This window comes from Dipodomys merriami, unplaced genomic scaffold, assembly GCF_024711535.1.
Source record: "Dipodomys merriami isolate MVZ:Mamm:240054 unplaced genomic scaffold, mDipMer1.0.p SCAF_55, whole genome shotgun sequence".
NCBI classification, from domain to species: Eukaryota; Metazoa; Chordata; class Mammalia; order Rodentia; family Heteromyidae; genus Dipodomys; species Dipodomys merriami.
In genome coordinates this window covers 5,394,823-5,412,778 of record NW_027206124.1, presented here as the reverse complement: position 1 = coordinate 5,412,778, position 17,956 = coordinate 5,394,823, and the positions used below count along the sequence as shown (strand labels likewise).

Below are 17,956 nucleotides of genomic sequence, written 5' to 3'. Positions count from 1 at the left end.
GGCTGACTCAGAGCTTTTATTTTATTTTATTTTATTTTTTGCCTCCAGGAGCACACCGCTTTATCTGGGTGTGGAGGTTTACACCCGCAATCCTACTTTGCTAGGGAAGGTGGAACTCGGAGGATCCAGTCCCCAGGGCACAAGATACCTCCACGTCAATTCCCAGGAAATGGGGATCCTGTCACCCCGGCTTGGCCGAGACATAAACAGAAGTATATATTAATCTAGGCAAGAACTCAAGTCCCCATTGTAAAGATAACAAGAGGAAAAAAAGAAAAGCAGGAAGGTGTGGCTCAAGCAGTGGAGTGCCTGCCGAGCCAGGGTGAGGTCCGGGGCTCAAAGCGAGCAGGGTACTCAGCACAGACTCCCCCAGGGCTTGCGGGCCAGGATGGAAAGGGAAAGCGAGCCCTGGACCCCACGCAGCTCGGGTGGGCGCTGCCCTGCTCGGCCCGCCCGCCCCGCCCTGCCCGGCTCTGCCCTCCGCTCCGCCGGGCGCCCTCTGGGCGGACGTGGCCGTGGAACCAGACTGCCGGCGGGGTGGGGGTGCTGGGGGTCCGTGGGTGAGGGTGAGCGCGCTCCCACCTAGCCTCCCCCTCGCCGCCCCGCGGGGTGCGAATCTGGGAGGCTCGGAAAGGCGGGGTGGCGCGTCCAGGACTTGCGCGCTCCTGCGCGTGCGCGTGCGGCGCCCGGGGCGGGGCGTGAGCCCCAGCGCCGGCCGCGGGCGTGGCGGTGGGCGTGGCCTTTCGGCGCGCGCGGCGCCGCCCCTTCGGTCTCCTAGGTCTCCGGGAGGCGGCAACCGCTCCGAGTCGGCTCTTCCCGGTTGGCGGGGCCCGCGGAACCGCGGTCGTCTGGTGACCATGGGGGACCCCAGCAAGCAGGACATCCTGGCCATCTTCAAGCGCCTCCGCTCGGTGCCTACCAACAAGGTAGGGACCTCCAGGGGTGTGTCGGGCCTGCGGGGCCCGGCCGAGCCCCGGGGCGGCCCCTGGGGGCGCCCGCGGCCGGGCCGGGAGGAGGAGCCGCCCGCCAGTGACACGTCGCACTGAGGACCGCGGCGGCCGGGCCTCGGCGGGGGCCGGCCTCGGCGAGCCCCACCTCGGCGGGGGCCCGACGCCGCCGCCCCCCGGCCTGCGCCTCGGCGGGGGGCGGGGCGCCCGGCGGGCGGGGGTCCCGGCAGCGCGACGTCAGCCCCCCCCCCCGCGGGCTCCCGGGGAAGGCCGGGGGTCCTGGGGCCCTGGGCCCCGCCACCGGGGGTGGGGGCGGGAAGCCGGCACCCGGGGGCCCCTGGCACCGGCGGGGAGCAGACCCGGGGCAGCGGGGGGGGGGGGCTGGGCGCTCGGGCCCCGCCCCGCCGAGCCAGTGGGGGGCGGCCGTCCACAGGGGGTCCCCGCGGCCCCCGGGGCCGCAGACGCCGGTCCGCCGCGCCAGCTGGCAGCGCGGGGCGCCGGGGAAGCGGACCGCAGCTCCGCGTTGTCGGGGCGGGGGAGCCACCTGTTGGAGCCCCGGGGTGGTTCCCTCCCTCTGCCCCTGTGGCAGCCTCAGCCCCCCCCACACACACACCGATTACTCACCCGCCCCGAACTTTTACAACTTGGTGTGGTGATGATGCTACGGGCCACGTGGCGTGGAACCCGCGGGTGCAAAGGGCTGTCGTGTCAGCGTGGACAGTCCCGGTCCGCGCCGGCCCCCTGCCACCTGGGGGGGACGTCCGCCAGGAGCGGGGAGGGGACCCCGGGAGGGGGGACGTCCGCCAGGAGCCGAGAGGGGCTCCAGCTCACCCTGGAGCGCACAGGGTGATTTCCTGGGCCTCAGAAAGTTACAGGGTCATGTCTGCAGAAATTCTTCAGTGCCCATCCTTGGCCATTTCTTCATTTTGAAGTTCATATTGATCCGTTTTTAGGACTTGGTGTAATTGGACCTACAGTTAGCAGGTGAAACTTTATCTCAGATCAACATATGTTTTGTTTGATTAAGCTCATCAAAGGATCTGAGTGTGTTCTGTCTGGTACTGGGGCTTGAATTCAGGGCCTGGGTCCTGCCCCTTAGTTTTTTTCCCTTCAAGCTGAGCCACAGCTCCATTTCTTCTTTCTCTCTCTCTCTCTCTCTCTCTCTTTCTCTCTCTCTCTCTCTCTCTCTCTCTCTCTCTCTCTCTCTCTTTCTTTCTCTCTCTCTCTCTCTCTCTTTCTTTCTTTCTTTCTTTCTTTCTTTCTTTGTCTTTATTTGGAGATAAACATCTCTTGGACTTTACAGCCAGAGCTGGCTTTGAATTGTGATCCTCAGCTTTCAGCCTCCTGAGTGGCTAGGATTACAGTGTGAACCACCAGCACCTGGCTTAGGTGTCCCTTTTAAATAAATCAGTGTCATTATACCAAGAGACACTTCGGAGGTATATAGGTGGGCCTTAAAAAAAAAACACGTAAAGTTATTACTTCCAACTCTGCTATTTTCTAGCTATGTCACTCTGAAGCAGATTAGTTCTGCCTAATTTAATCATGTGAAATTGGGAGTGTGAACCAGATTTAACTCAAAGAACTATTGTGAGAATCAAGAGAGATGGCCCAAGAAGAGCTTCTTCTTCTTTTTTTTTTTTTTTTTTTTTTTTTTGGGTCCAGTCATGGGGCCTGAACTCTGGGCCTGGGCTCTGTCCCTCAGCTCTTCAGCTCAAGGCTAGCGTTCTACCACTTGAGCCACAGAGCCATTCCAGCTTTTTTCTTTTTGCTTATGTGGTGCTGAGGAATCGAACCCAGGGCCTCGAGCATGCAAGGCAAGCGCTCTACCACTGAGCCACCTTCCCAGCCCCAAGAAGAGCTTCTTTCACAAGTGTCAGATACTGTTTTCATTATGAAGAATGGTGCTGTGGGTGTTTCATAATCTGCAGTATGATTTTAAATCAATATTCAAAAAATGTTTCCTGATAATATTTCCCAGGAATTTCCTCTACTTCTTGATCATTGGTTTGAAACCATTTGATCAGAGGCTAGAAACCAGTCTCTGGACAAACACGGAAAGGAGTTTAATGGTCTGTATACTTGGGCAACAAGCGCTTAAATTTTTTTTACATTTTAAATAATGGGTTGTAAGAAAAGACACTAAGTTACTTAAGTCAAGAAAAGTGGTTAAAGAAAAATAACCTGATGGCTCATGCCTGTAATCCTAGCTACTCAGGAGGCTGAGATTTGAGGATCACAGTTTGAAGCCAGCCGGAGCAAAAAAATCCATGACACTGTTCAGTTAATCACAGAAAAAGCCAGAAGTGGTACTGTGACTCAAGTGGTAGAGCCTAGCCTTGAGCAAAAGGAGCCCAGGGATAGCACCCAGGCCCAGAGTTCAAGCCCCAGGATCGACCAAAAACAAAAAAGCCAGAAGTAGAGTTGTGTCTCAAGCAGTAGAGTGCTAACCTTGAGTGGAAAAAGCTAAGAATGCCCTAGGGTGCGCACACACACACACACACACACACACACACATACACACAGAGCACAACCTGCGACAAGGTTCACAGGGTCAGGTTTCTGGTTTGTGAACTCCTTGTTTGCTATAGGATGTCTACTTTGTTCCAAATCTACAATGTGCTAACCTAGTGCAAAGCACAGGGTATGTGTGCTAACGGACAGGACGTGTGTTTACAGGGGTGTATATGCCTACCTTCGATGAGCCTCTAGCACAGGGCGGGTGGCTGTGTGCCAGTGTTTTCTGCTGTGGGATGCACAGTAGTGATGAGGTGGCGAATAGGTGCTGGGAGCGGCTGGTTCCCACGTCACCCTCAACAGACACAATGCTTAACGCACACAGTGGTCTCTCCAGAATGCCATGGAGACCAGCCGCATGCTTTGTGAACTGTAGAAAATGGAAACACTAGCAAGAATTTCAAGATGAAACAGGAAAGTGTTACCCACATCACAGGCCCACTGAGGAGAGCAGACGAGGCTACAGAGGGGCCACACGTGGCCTGGCGAGGGGGCAGTGGTCACCCGCCCCTGGGAGATCTGTCACCTGTCTCAGCATTATGTCACATTCACAGTTGAAAGTTGTTTTAGTTGTCATCTTACCGAGAACTAATATTCTGCTTAGAAAACCTGGGCTTTGGCCTGGGATTGCAAGATGTCAGATATGCAGTCAGCACAAGCCCCCCACTTTCAAAGGGCAGGCTCTGCCCCCACAGGTGCAGCAAGGCAGCATGGCTAGGAACAGATCTGTTTCTAATGCCTTCCATGCTCCTCAGTCCCCGTCCTACAGACCGTGCTGTCCTGTGTAACCCATCCCTGCAAGCCCAGCCTCTATCCTCACCTTCCCCCGTCCCTGTGTATCTCAGTTTCCATCCTCCTGTTCACTCATCCCTGCAAGCCTAGTGTCTGCACCCATGTTAACCCACGCTCAGTGTAACCTCTGGTGGACAGGACACAGCTGCTCTGCAGCTATGTTCCAGCAATTTCTTGGCTCTGTTGGTCAAAGCCTTGTGTAGTTAGCCAAGTGTTCTCCACTCACCTATACACCACCTGTTTTTTGTTTGTTTGTTTTGTTTTGTTTTTGTCAGTCCTGGGGCTTGAACTCAGAGCCTGGGTCCTGTCCCTGAGCTGCTTTTGCTCAAGCACTCTACTACTTGAGCCACAGCACCATTTCCGGCTTTTTCTGTGTATGTGGTACTGAGGAGTTGAACCCAGGGCTTCATGAATGCTCGGCAAACACTCTACCACAAAACACCACCTTCCCAGCCCTGTTTTTTGTTTGTTATTTTTGTTTATATACTGGGACTTGGAACTTAGGGCCCCACATTCTTAACTTTTCCATTTGAGGCTAGTTCTCTCCCACCTGAGCCATACCTTACTTCTAGCTTCTTACCTGTTAATTGGAAGAGTCTTGTGGATTTATCTGTCCAGCCTGGCTTTGAATGTGATCCTCAGATCTCAGCTTCCTGAGTAGCTAGGAATACAGGTGTGAGCCACTGGCACCTGGCCCCAAATGCCCTTTAATCCTATCTTGAAAACATTTTGCTACACAAAACTACACTGAACTCCAATTGCATGAATAGTTGTACTCACTGGATGGCGGGCAGTGGGACAGGCTTGTCCACTCGTGCGCCAGGGATAGGAGCGCACAGTAATGCACAACAGCCATCAGGGGAGGGGGCGGGGCCCCACAGGCAGCCTCTGAGGGCAGACAGCTGTTACCCAGCACCTGTAATCCCGCTCCTCAAGACCAGCGTGTGGCCCGCAGAGAGCAGCGCTCCAGTGCCATCCTTCCTTGGTGCCTCAGCAACTGTCATGGGGTCTGAGATGGAGGGCTTCTGTTCTGCCCAGTGACACTCCAGCCCCACCATTCATAACGAGCCGTGTGAGTCTGCCCCTTGACACTCCAGCCCCACTGATCATAACAAGTGGTGTGAGTCTGTCCATTGTCACTCCAGCCCCACTGATCATAATGAGCGGTGTGAGTCTGCCCCTTGACACTCCAGCCTCACTGATCATAATGAGTGGTGTGAGTCTGTCCATTGTCACTCCAGCCCCACTGATCATAACGAGCGGTGTAAGTCTGCCCTGTCATTCCAGCCCCACTGATCATAACAGGCGGTGTGAGTCTGCCCTGTCACTCCAGCTCTACTGATCATAATGAGTGGTGTGAGTCTGCCCCGTGTTATTCCAGCTCCACTGTTCATAATGAGCGGTGTGAGTCTGCCCTGTCACTCCAGCCCCACTGTTCATAACAAGTGGTGTGAGTCTGCCCCTTGTCACTCCAGCCCCATTGATCATAACGAGTGGTGTGAGTCTGTCCAGATTTTAGAAACGTGGCTAATGCCTTGAAAAGTGTGAAATAAGCCAGGCACAGGGATCACAGAATCGTAGCAATTTGGGAGGCTGGGATTGGGAGGATCACAGTTCAAGGCCAGTGCAGACAAAGTTTACGAAGTCCCATCTCAACAGAAAAAGCTGAGTGCAGTAGGGTATACCTGTCACCCCAGCTGTGGGGGAAGTACGAATAGGAGGATCACAGGCCTGGAATCTGGGCGAAAGTGAGACTCTATCTGAAAACTAACAAGTGCAAAAAGGACTTGGTGTGTGGCTCAAGCAGTACAGTGCTCAAGGAAACATAGCTCTTAAGCTCAAATCCCACTACTGGGCTGGGAAGGCTCAGTGGTGGAGCGCTTGCCTCGCATGCATGAAGCCCTGGGTTTGATTCCTCAGCATCACAGAAGCAGAAAAAGCCGGAAGTGGCGCTGTGGCTCAAGTGGTAGAGCCTTGAGCTGAAGAGCTGAGGGACAGCGCCCAGCCTAGAGTTCAAGCCTCATGACTGACCAAAAAAAAAAAGTCCCACTACTGCCAACAAAAAATTATGTCTAAAGGTGGAAAAAATTAAAGACAATTTTCTATTTGTGGAAATTTACAAATTGTTTGACTTTAATTACCTATAAATAATAAATCCTTGACAAATAACTATTTATATATTTCTTTGATATCAGTGTTGGACATTTGACTCACTGTCTGGTGGGATTATAGATGATTGTTGAGGACATGAGTGTTTCATGCTGTTTACTGGGAGTTTATAAAGAGTAAACACTATTCTCCAGGAACAGCGAGAGATAAAGAATGAAAGCCATATCCATCCAGCAGACACAGACTGACTGTGTTCTCACTGGGTCTGTGCTGGCTCCATTCTAGTAGAAAAAGAAAAAGGCAACAGGAAGATACCCCCACCCCAGGAGCTCTCAGGGACCACAGCCGGCAGAGGGCTCTTTCCTTGCTATGAGCTGGGTAAGCATTCTCTAAGTGACAGATAAAGGTGACAGGACAGCAGTGCATGGCTTTTCCTTGTACCGCTACCTACTGCTGCATACCAAAGTACCTCACACGTGGATCTCAGAGCAACGATCAGAACAGAACGTCCCTTCCTATGCAGGGGCGGAGTCAGGAGTGGCAGGTCCTGCCCCGGTGTATCCTGAGTGAGAAGCATAGTACAGTGCAAATCTAACCATATCAGTAACAATTAGTGTATTTAGACAGTGTGTATTATTATCATCCTAAAACAAACTGAGACTTGATAAGAGATTTTCCAACAACCACAGTTGCCGATGTACATGCATCGTAGCTTCCAAGCCAGTTGTGAGTACAGCCTATTAATGACTCATCCACTAATATAATATAAAATCTGAGGAGCATGGTTCAAAGCCTGCCCAGGCAGGAAAGTCCATAAGATTCTTATCTCCAGTAAACCACAGAAAAGTGGAAATGGTGCTGTGGCTCAAGTGGTAGAGAACTTGCTGAAGAGCTCAGGGACAGTGCCCATGACAGACAAAAATAAATATTAAAAAAAAAATAAAATAATGACCAACTGATTCTCACATTTTTCTTACAGGTGTGCTTTGATTGTGGTGCCAAAAACCCCAGCTGGGCCAGTATAACCTACGGCGTGTTTCTGTGCATTGACTGCTCAGGGTCGCACCGGTCCCTTGGTGTGCACTTGAGTTTTATTCGGTAGGTGACTTCCCTTTGGGGGCACAAGTGGGCAGGATTTCCTCTGGCTCATCATTGCCCTTTGCTTGCACTGTTCCATTTGACATGAAGGGAATATCAGGGCGGCTCACATCTAACCTCCTCAGGGAAATGAGCCATTTCTCTTGGGTTCTGAGTGTAGAGATCTCACGAGACAAGAGTGCTGTGAAGGAAGGAGGCATGGAGGGTTTGGAGCTGCATCCCTTCCCCATCTGGTCTTCTAAGGCCAAAAGTATATGCAGGTCAGGTGGACAGGGAGGCACAGATGAGGCCTGTGCCTGGCAGGAGTCCTTGTGTGGGTGTCAGCCCTCCAGCTCCCAAGGGCACTCCGAGGGCCACGCCTGAGTGAGTGAATCCCCTGGACTGCGGGTGGCACTTTCCACGTTGGTGACGGGAGGACCCTCCTCTCGTTATGTGAGGACGTGGCTCTCTGGTGGGTGAATTGTCTAGCATTAGTGATACAGTGGCCTCCACTGTAAGGGGCTATGGTGAGCATTGCAGAAAGACACTCAACTGAAAGATGCCGCCCAGTGGGGGGTAGAAGTGTGTCTGTGAGGGAACTCAGTGGAAATAGAAGAAACCAAAGGATCCCAATCCAGCTCAGGCTCGGAAGCCCAGCGAGGCCAGCCCAGCTGTCTTGACCCTCGCCAGGGCCCCTTCCACATCCATGGAGCGGCCGGCTCAGACCTCAGGTGTGGCCACCACACCTCTGCCCATCTATTTCCTGTCACTTTTTTCCCCCCAGGGAAGGAACCAGTTAGGCAGGCTATTAGAAATTGTGGCAGGCAATTTCATTTCACATGTTATGACTGGGGATATATTGACATAATGGGATTACCATCAAAGAGCATTTGTGTCTATATGATATAAATCAATTATGAGACATTTGTTTTAGTGTGTAAAAACTATATAATAATGATAATTGCAGCATAGTTTTATATTTTGATAATTTAAAGATGTTTTAGATATCCATTTGTAAAGATAAATATGTACACTAAGCCTTTATAACCATGTAATTCTGTGGGTAATTGTTAAGAAAAGAGGAGGTGGGGAGCTGGGAAGGTGGCTCAGTGGTAGAGCGCTTGCCTTGCATGCATGAGGCCCTGGGTTTGATTCCTCAGCACCACATAAGCAAAAAGAAAAAAGTGGCGCTGTGGCTCAAGTGGTAGAGCGCTAGCCTGGAGCTGAAGAGCTGAGGGACACGCCCAGGCCCAGAGTTCAGGCCCCACGACCGGACCCAAAAAGAAAAGAAAAGAAAAGAGGAGGTGGGGGGCTGGCAAGGTGGCTCAGTGGTAGAGTGCTTGCCTTGCAGGCATGAGGTCCTGGGTTCGATTCCTCAGCACCACATAAGCAGAAAAAAGCCAGACGTGGCACTGTGGCTCAAGTGGTGTAGCACTTGGCCTTGAGCTGAATTGCTGAGGGACAGCACCCAGGCCCAGAGTTCAAGCCCCACAACCAACAAAAAAAAAAAGAAAAGAGGAGGTGGGTACAGTAGCTTACACCTGCAATCCTGAGTACTTGGGAGGTGGAGATCAGGAAGACTGGGTTCCAGGCTAGTGAGGCTGACGTGTTGGTGAGACCTTCCCTCTCAATAAGCCAGGCCCATTAGTGTGTGCCTGTCACTCCAGCTGTGGGGGAGCCTGTTGGTAGTGAGCATCCTGGTCTGAGGCTAGCCCTGGGCAAAAATTGGAGACCCTACATGAAAAATAACATAGTTTAAAAAAAGGTTGTGGCTCACATGGTAGAGCACCTGTCTAGCAAGTGTATGGCCAACAAACCCCAGCTCAGCCAAAAAGAAAGAAAAAAATGTACTTTTCCTAGCTTCAGAGCATCTGTCATTTTCTCCTGTTTGTTCTTGTCTCAGCCCTTGGTCCCAGAATGTTTTCATTATAATTCCCTTTCCTGTCTCTTTAAATGTGAAGGGATTGAGTTGCCAGGGCAATTGCATTTATTTATTTATCCCATTTTTTTCTATTATGGTAAAACACACATACAGTTTACCATCCTAGCCTTGTTAAATACACAGGCCAGTGTTATGAAATACATTCGTGCTACCTTCCGTCTCCACAACTCTTTGTCCTATAAAATTCTGACCACTGCTCTGCCTTCTCTTTGATTTCCCTACTGTATGTGGGTCATTTGCATGCCGATATGACATATCTGTCACTTGCCACTGGTTTACTTCACTTAGCATTCTTTCCACAAGGTTTATCCCTCGGTGCCATGGGTCAGAAGTTCATTCTAGGCTGAGTACTATTCCATTATAAGGTTCCACGCTGTCTAAGCCTCCAAACGCACTGGCTCCTGTGCACATTTGAGCTCTTGTGCATAGCTGTGTGCACTTTCTACATGGGTTACAGATGTCTCTTTGAGAATGCTTCCAAACTCCTTTGGGCCAGTACTCAGAAGTACCATTGCTAGACCAGATGGCAGTTATATTGTTAATTATGTTTGTGTTTATGCCTGTTCTGGGGCTTGAGCTCAGGAGCTCAGGCCCTACGTGCTGTCCTTTAGCTTTATCACTTTGGTGGTTAACTGCAGATAAAGAGTCTCACAGACTGTTCTGCTCAGACTGGCTTTGAACTGTGATTCTTACCTCTCAGCCTTCTGAGTCCTAGGATTATAGGTATGAGCCACTGGCACCTGGCTCAGATTTTGTGTTGTTGTGGACTTTTCCCTCCAGACAGGTGATCCGCTGTTATCACCTGGACCATACCCCACCCAGAGCAGACGATCGCTGGACTTGAGGCAGTACATAGCTACACTGTGCTCTTTTCCACTTTCCCACTGCTGAGCCCTTCCTTTATAACATGGCCCTGTGTGGTACATGCAGGAAGTTGAGTCATCTGGGGAGTCTCCCGCTCAGGGAAGGACTGGCCTGGAGCCTGAGAAGGCTGCACAGCAGGACCTGTTCAGACCAGCACAGGGTTAACCGCTAACCTCTTAAAAGTCAGACAAATACAACTATGAATCACATGCTTATAAATGATTCAAAAACAGCAATTAAAAATCTCTATGTAACCAGAGGGCAGCAATCTAGAATGTGGGCAAGAAAACAGTTCAGGGTATAAGGTATTCAGTGTGAGCTTTCATTTGAGAAGGAGTGGAACTAATGGTGAATTTTTTTTTTTCTAGTACTGGGCCTTGAACTCTGGACCTCACACTCTCCCTTAGCTTTCTTGCTTAGTGCTCTACCACTTGAGCCATGTTTAGGCTATAAAAAAAAATTGATTTAAAAAAGTTACATGCAGGTTACTGGTAGCTTATGTCTGCAGTCCTAAGCTATTCAGGAGGCTGAGATCTGAGGATCATGGTTCAAAGCCAGCCAGGAAAATCTATGAGACACTTATCTCCAATAAACCACCAGAAAACCAGAAGTGGTGCTGTGGCTCAAGTGGTAGAGCACTGGCTGCCCAGGCCCAGGGTTCAAGCCTCATGACTGACAAAAAAAAAAAAATTACAAAATGAGCTGGGTATAGAGGTACAAGCCTGTAAATCCCTGCACAGGGATTTACAGGGAGGACCATTAGTTCAAGATCAGCCTGGGCCACACAGTGAGATCCTGTTTCAAAAAAGAAAAAAGGGAAAGAAGGACCTTACAAAGTACAGCACACGAGCTGTGCACACGAGCCCCAGTCATGTCCTTCAGAAATCAGCGTAGCACGGCACAGCCAGCCTGCCAGGGCCTGCCCAGGACAGCACAGAGGACAGGAGCCCATTGGGGCTGGAACGCCTTGGCTCCCAGGAAGGACAGGAGGGCCAGGGACTGCTCACCCAGTGTCACCACCTAGGGGCTCCCCCTTCCTGTTAATACATCCTAAAGCCCAAAGAATGTTGTTTTCAAACTTCCTCAGTGGTCTGAGGCAAGGAAGAGAAGAACATTCAGGAAATGTTCTCTCTGTCTAGATCTACCGAGCTGGATTCTAACTGGTCTTGGTTCCAGCTGCGCTGCATGCAAGTGGGCGGGAATGCCAATGCGGTAAGTCCTCTCAGACTCTTCCCCTTCCTCCTCTTCCTCCCTCTCCCCCTTCTCTTCCCCCTTTCCTCCCCTTCCTGCTCTCCCTTAACCCCCTTCCCCTCTCTTCCTCCTCATCTCCCCCGTCTCCCATCGGCCCCATGTGCTTGGGACCCATGGCTAGGGGCACAGCCTTGTCCTTAGAGCCACATCTGAGCAAATGGTAAGTGCTAAGTGCCAGGCAGGGTGCTGGGCATGGGGACCAGCAGACCCTCCGGGCAGGAGAGTCAGAGTGGCACTGCAGCATTTCCAAGATCAGAGCAAAGTAGAGGATATAAAGAGCCTGAGTTTTCAATGGCAGGGTGACTTTGTGCTTATAGCCAAAATGGATTTAAATTAATATTTAATTATATCTACAAGGTTTTTATTTTGTTTTGTTTTTGTTAGTCCTGTGTCTGGAACTCAGGGCCTAGGCACTGTCACCTGAGTGTCTTTTGTTCAAGGCTAGCACTCCACCACTTGAGCCACAACACCAACTGTATATGGTATTGAAGAATCGAACCTAGGCTTCATACAAGCTAGGCAAGCACTCTACCACCGAGCTACATTCCCAGCCCCTACAAAAGTACAGCAAATATTAAATATTAACTTAGAAGCTTACCATTTTTCCTATGAAAATCATTATTTAAATGTTTGACAAGCCGAGAGTCCTGAGTGGATTCTATCGACATCAGGTCATTGTACAGGTTTCCAGAAGCCTGGGTTAAGACACGAGTTCTGAGACTCATGTCTGCATATGTGCTCAGGAGAGGGGGCAAAGCATTTTCTTCCAGATGTTAAGACATTGCCCTTTCTGCTTTCTGCTGTAAGATAGGCATTAACTCTGCTCGTGAAGAAAAAGCACCGAACAAGGTAAAGGTTAGCAGGGTCCCTGACCAACTTGTCAGAAATTCTGATTCTGTTAAATCCAAATTGAAATTGAAATTGATGGTCATGAATGGAAGGTAGTACTACATAGGGAGTTCCCAAAGCCACTTCCAGAATGGCGGAGGTGGATTATGGGGGAGATGGGGACCACTGTCTCATTTTTAACACCCCTTCGTTCTGTGAAATAGCGTTTTCAGTCAGGGTGTGCGGCGTCCTGTGGTATTTATTGATATGCTGTGTATCCTCTCTAGTCTTCCTTTTTCCATCAACATGGCTGTACCACCAATGACACCAACGCGAAGTACAACAGCCGCAGTGCCCAGCTGTACCGGGAGAGAGTGAAGTCGCTGGCCTCACAGGCCACACGGAAGCATGGCACCGACGTGAGTCCCAGGGCCACCCATCCCTTAGATGCCAGCCTCTGGGTTCAGTCAGACGAGGGCTCCATGCTGAGCTGCAAGGCCATCTACCCGGCTCCCCTGGGAGCCATTGCTCAGTGTGCAGTTGCTTTTCCATTCTGGGCTAGTCAGGCCAGTTTTCAGTGCACCCTGATCAAGCCAATACTGAAGCTTCGCTCCTGGGAGCCAGGAGTGAGGCTCCTTCCAACCTTAGAACACATTCTCACAAATGGATCCATTCACAGCCTATTTGCCATGGGTTTCCACTCAAAGATACTCATCGAAGGCACCAGAGGGTCACTGCGTGCACGTGCAGGCTCTGGGTCCCACACCAACACTGCAAAAGAATAAGCAAGCAAACAAACTTAAAAAAAAAATCTTTTACCAATCATAGGGATTGAACTCAGGGCCTGTGCAATGTCCCTTAGCTTTTTTGCTCAAGGCTAGCATACTACCACTTTAAGCTAAATTTCCACTTCCAGTTTTCTAGTGTTTAGTCTTTTAGACTTTACTGCAGGTCTGACTTTGAACCACACTCCTCAGATCTCAGCCTCCTGAGTAGCAAGGATTACAAGCATGAGCCACCAACACCCAGCAACAACTTTATTTGTGTATGTATATACGTGATCGTGAACATTGAACTCCCCACAAGAGGTCAAAGCCAATGCCAAACACAACTCCTTTCAGTCAGGTACAGCACAGCTCCTCCTCAGGCAGGTGGCTCTCAGGAGCTAGGACAGGTTCCCGCAATGAAATCGCCAGCAAGCACCAGTATGTGGCCATCGTGGCACTGAGTGGACAGCGGAAAGGCCACCTGTTTGAATGCAGAGAACACAGAGAACGGAAGCATAGAGGCAGAGCAGCCTTTGCGCAGCTGGAAGGGAACCTGCTCCTCACAGGGCTCATTGTACTGCTTTCCTCATGTCTGAAAATGAACTTGAAAAGCCCACAGGTGCCAATTTGACATCACAGGCAAATGCAGCAAGTAGGCTAATCCATTGGGTAGAAGGCCGAGACCCTGAGGGCTGCCTGTGGTTTGGGACCTGTACTTAGGTAGGGAAGGGTCTCTGTCCCCGGGGGCAGACCTTGCTAGAGGCGCCTCGGGCACCCTGCTGGTGGTGGTGCGATGGGAAGTGGCAGTCTTCAGGGCAGTTTCTAGGGGGCACAGAGAGCCCTCGCCCTTGCGGACAGAGGTGTGCTAAGTGCTAACTCTCGCTTGGCTTCTGTTCCAGCTGTGGCTTGATAGCTGCATGGTCCCACCTTCATCCCCTCCGCCAAAGGAGGAAGACTTCTTCGCAGCACATGCGACTCCTGAGGTATGTGTGCTTATTCTGAACGTTACTTTTTTTTTTTTGAGGGGGGGGGTCCGGTCATGGGGGCCTGAACTCTGGGCCTAAGCGCTGTCCCTCAGCTCTTCAGCTCAAGGCTAGTGCTCTACCACTTGAGCCACAGTGCCACTTCCAGCTTTTTTCTTTTTGCTTATATGGTGCTGAGGAATCGAACCCAGGGCCTCTGACATGCAGGGCATGTGCTCTACCACTAAGCCACCTTCCCAGCCCCCTCTGAACGTTACTAAGAGTGTACCTTTAAAGCCAGTGTTCACGCCTGTAATCCCAGCTACTCAGGAAGCTGAGATCAGAGGATCACAGTTTGAGGCAGGCCTGCACAGAAAAGTCTATGGGACTCTTATCTCCAATTAACCAGCAAAGAGCCAGAACTAGAGCAGTGGCTCAAGTGGTAGAGGGTGAGGCTTGAGCAAAAGGGACAAGTGAGAAAATAAGGCCTTGAGTTCAAGTTCTAGGATCATCACTAAAAAAAAAAAGTGTACATCTACAATGCTTCAGTGAGGGAGGGTAGTGGCTGAGATGCGGCTCGAGGGACCGAGCACTCGCCCCGCTTGGGCAAAGCCCAGCACCAAAACCAGTTTTCTAAAACTCAAAACCCAAAACTTTTCTGGAAAGATACAGGCTAAGTTGGTATAACAAACAAGCCTGACTCTTCTACAAGGCAGAAATGACCTCAGGAAGCCTGCAGAAGCAGGTGGCCCAGAGTCATTTACCTGCCCCTTCTGGGGGCTCCAGTGCAGCCCTCGGCCAGCCCTGGGGAAGGACACGGTCCACAAAAGCAAAGGCCCGCTCTGCACCGCCGCCGCTTGTCCCCATGTGCTGTGGGCTGCAGTGTGCACACCTCTCAGCTACAGGAGGCTGACATGGCACTTGTCACGGGCCCCCCAGCAGTCAGAACTGGGGAACGAAGGCTGCTGGATGGGTTGAATCTCAGTGCCCCCATAGGCAGGGCACCAAGTACGTGCTGGAAGGCCACCATGACCTGAAAGGCAGTCAAGTCCCCGGGACCTGGCGTGGAGAAGCTTTCAGCAGTGCTGCAGAGGATGGCAGTGTTCTGTCTTTGAGGGTGGATAATCCGCACAACTTCTGTGCATTTGCCCAAATCACTTAGCTTCAGGAAGGCGGAGACGCAAAGCTGGAAGCAGCACCTTTAAGGAAGCTGAAGCTGGCCTTTGGGAGGGGCCCTGGCGCCAACGGAGAAGGGGCTCAGTCCTCATTCACTTTCGAAGTTAAAATGATAGAAAATTGTGTAAGTTCCTGTGTTTGTCACCTGATATAATAGACTCCTGTGGAGAAAATATATATTCCGGCTCTCCGGTTGGAGGTTCTGGCCTATGGTCATCTGGTCCTTGTTTTTAGGCCTGTACCATAGCACATCCCGGCGGACAGTGGAAACGTGAGCCTCCCGTACCTAGCTGCTGGACTCCCATAATCCCTCCAAGGAACCTCCTGGTAGACACCACCCCTTAAACCTGCCAAGACTGGGCTGGGAACCACGCCTTCACACCCAGGCCTCTAGAGACATTTAAGATCCAAACCAAAGAAGCTGCTAAATCTACTTTTATTTTTTGGCTGTTATAATGCACATACGTGTTTATTATTGAAAACCATCGATAGTTACTCGAAGCCAGGTTTGGTGGCCCATACCTCTCACCCCAGCATTTGAGAGACAGAGGCAAAGGACTGTGAGTTTGAGACCAGCCTGTGCTATCTAATGAGCTCCTGTCTCAAAACTAAACAAACAGAAAAAAATAAGCAGAAAATGAAGATGAGGTAGTCTCCTGGGACACATTGCTGTTGTTTAACACAGCACTAGATAGAGAATATAACATTCAGTAGCTGAGAAATGTTATGAATTAAAATCGTGGACTGGTGCTAGGCATAGGAGGCTCACACCTATAAAAAAAGTGGTTATTTACATTGTGATAGCTCCCCTCCTGCATACTGATTTTCTTTTATTTCTTTTTAAAATCTTTGGTGATAATTGGATTTTTTGTAACTCAAGGCCTTGTTCCACACCTCAGCCATTTTGCTTTTAGTTATTTTCTTTTTGTATTTTTATTTTTTGGTTGGTTGTGGGGCTTGAACTCGGCTTGGGCGCTGTCCCTGTGCTCTTCAGCTCAAGGCAGTGCTCTACAAGCCACTTGAGCCACAGCGCCACTTCCAGTTTTCTAGTGAACAAGAGATAAGACTCTTGAGTCTCATGCACTTTCCTGCTGGGCTGGCTTTGAACCTCGATCCTCAGGTCTTAGCCTCCTGAGTAGCTAGGATTACAGGTGTGAGCCACCGGCATCTTGCCGTTATTTTTCTTTTCTTTTTTTTTTTGGTGGTTGTGGGGCTTGAACTCTGGGCCTGGGCGCTTGTCCCTCAGCTCTTCAGCTCAAGGCGAGCGCTCTACCACTTTAGCTACAGCACCACTTCCGGTTTTCTGGTGGTTTATTGGAGATAGGAGTCTCACGGTCTCTCCTGCCCAGGCTGGCTTTGAACCGCAATCCTCAGATCTCAGCCTCCTGAGTAGCTAGGATTACAGGCGTGAGCCACCGGCGCCCAGCCTGCCCTTATTTTTCAAACAAAGTCTCATACTGTTTCCCCAGCCAGCACTGGACCACAATCCTCCTTTCACCTCCCTCTGAGCTGGGATTACAGGTATGACTTGCCACCTCCGGCATCTTCAATGAGACGAGACCTTACTAACTTTTTGCCTAGGCTGGTCTTGAACCACAGTGTTCTTGATCTCTACATGCAGCTCCAATGTGTTTTGATGATGGTCATCTTGCTTTGTCTGCTAACGACTTTTCCAAACTTGTTGCAGGTGAGTGGTGAAATGCACGTGCCAGCACCGCCAGAGCCATTTCCTTTAACACCACGGGTTGTGGAAGCCAAAGCAGAGAGGAACGAAGGTAGCCCATGATGTCTCTTGTAACTGCTCTGCAGTTTGGTGGCATGCTGTGAAACTACCACAAATGAAGATGTCAGTGGGCACATCTGTGACGCCAGCTTGTTAAGCTGAGACGTGAGGATCTCACTTGATTCCACGCAGACAGACAAACCCAACACACTCTTATCTCCAGATAACCAATAAAAAGCCAGAAGTGGAAGTGGGGCTCAAGTAGGAGAGCAGGAGAGCACCAGACTTGAGCGGAAAAATCCATGTGAAGGTGTGATGCCCTGAGCATAAGCCTCAGTGCCCACACACATGCCCAAAACAAAGATGTAATACTGACTTCTATGTGTTGGAGGGAAGCCTCGGCCCACGTACGCACCAAAAACAAAAATGATATTAATCAACTTTTATGTGTTGGAGGGAAGAAATATCTATTTTTTTTTTTTTGGTCGGTCATGGGGCTTGAACTCTGGGCCTGGGCACTGTCCCTCAGCTCTTCAGCTCAAGGCGAGCACTCTACCACTTGAGCTACAGCGCCACTGGGAAGAAATATCTAGGATAGATAGTAAAGATGACTGAACATGGCTGAACATATGAGATCATATTTGTTAAAAAAAAAATTGACATTTTGGAACGCACACTCCAAACTGGTCAAAACAGAGTAAAATGACTGAAGAGTCTATTTCTGCTCAATACACTGTTAAAATGTCTGGATTTTATCAAGAGTATATGTTACTTTAACAATTAGAAAATGATTATATAAGTACTTGACACCTAGTGATTTATCTCAATTGCTGGCATGTTACACATCACTTTAGTGATGTGTATGAGCAATCTAGCTTTCAATATTGGGCATTTTTTGTTAGCCAGAAGATTAAGAACAAAAACATAATGTTTCCCCCCATAACCCTAGCTACTCAGGAAGTTGAGATCTCAGAATTGAGTTTTGAGGCCAGTCAGGGCAG

The 17,956-nt window shown here is 50.3% G+C and overlaps 1 protein-coding gene across 1 annotated transcript in view; it reads left to right on the top strand.

The window, feature by feature from the left end:
• Positions 1-751: 751 nt before the first annotated feature.
• The window catches only part of Arfgap3 (ARF GTPase activating protein 3), a 34,464-nt gene continuing 17,259 nt past the window's right edge, over positions 752-17,956 (top strand). Inside the window, exons 1-6 of the mRNA XM_069999704.1 lie at positions 752-926; positions 7,345-7,463; positions 11,388-11,460; positions 12,615-12,746; positions 13,994-14,077; positions 16,920-17,007. Of these exons, the coding sequence (XP_069855805.1) occupies positions 858-926; positions 7,345-7,463; positions 11,388-11,460; positions 12,615-12,746; positions 13,994-14,077; positions 16,920-17,007 (565 nt within the window). The 5' untranslated portion in view covers positions 752-857. The remainder of the gene's footprint in view (positions 927-7,344; positions 7,464-11,387; positions 11,461-12,614; positions 12,747-13,993; positions 14,078-16,919; positions 17,008-17,956) is intronic.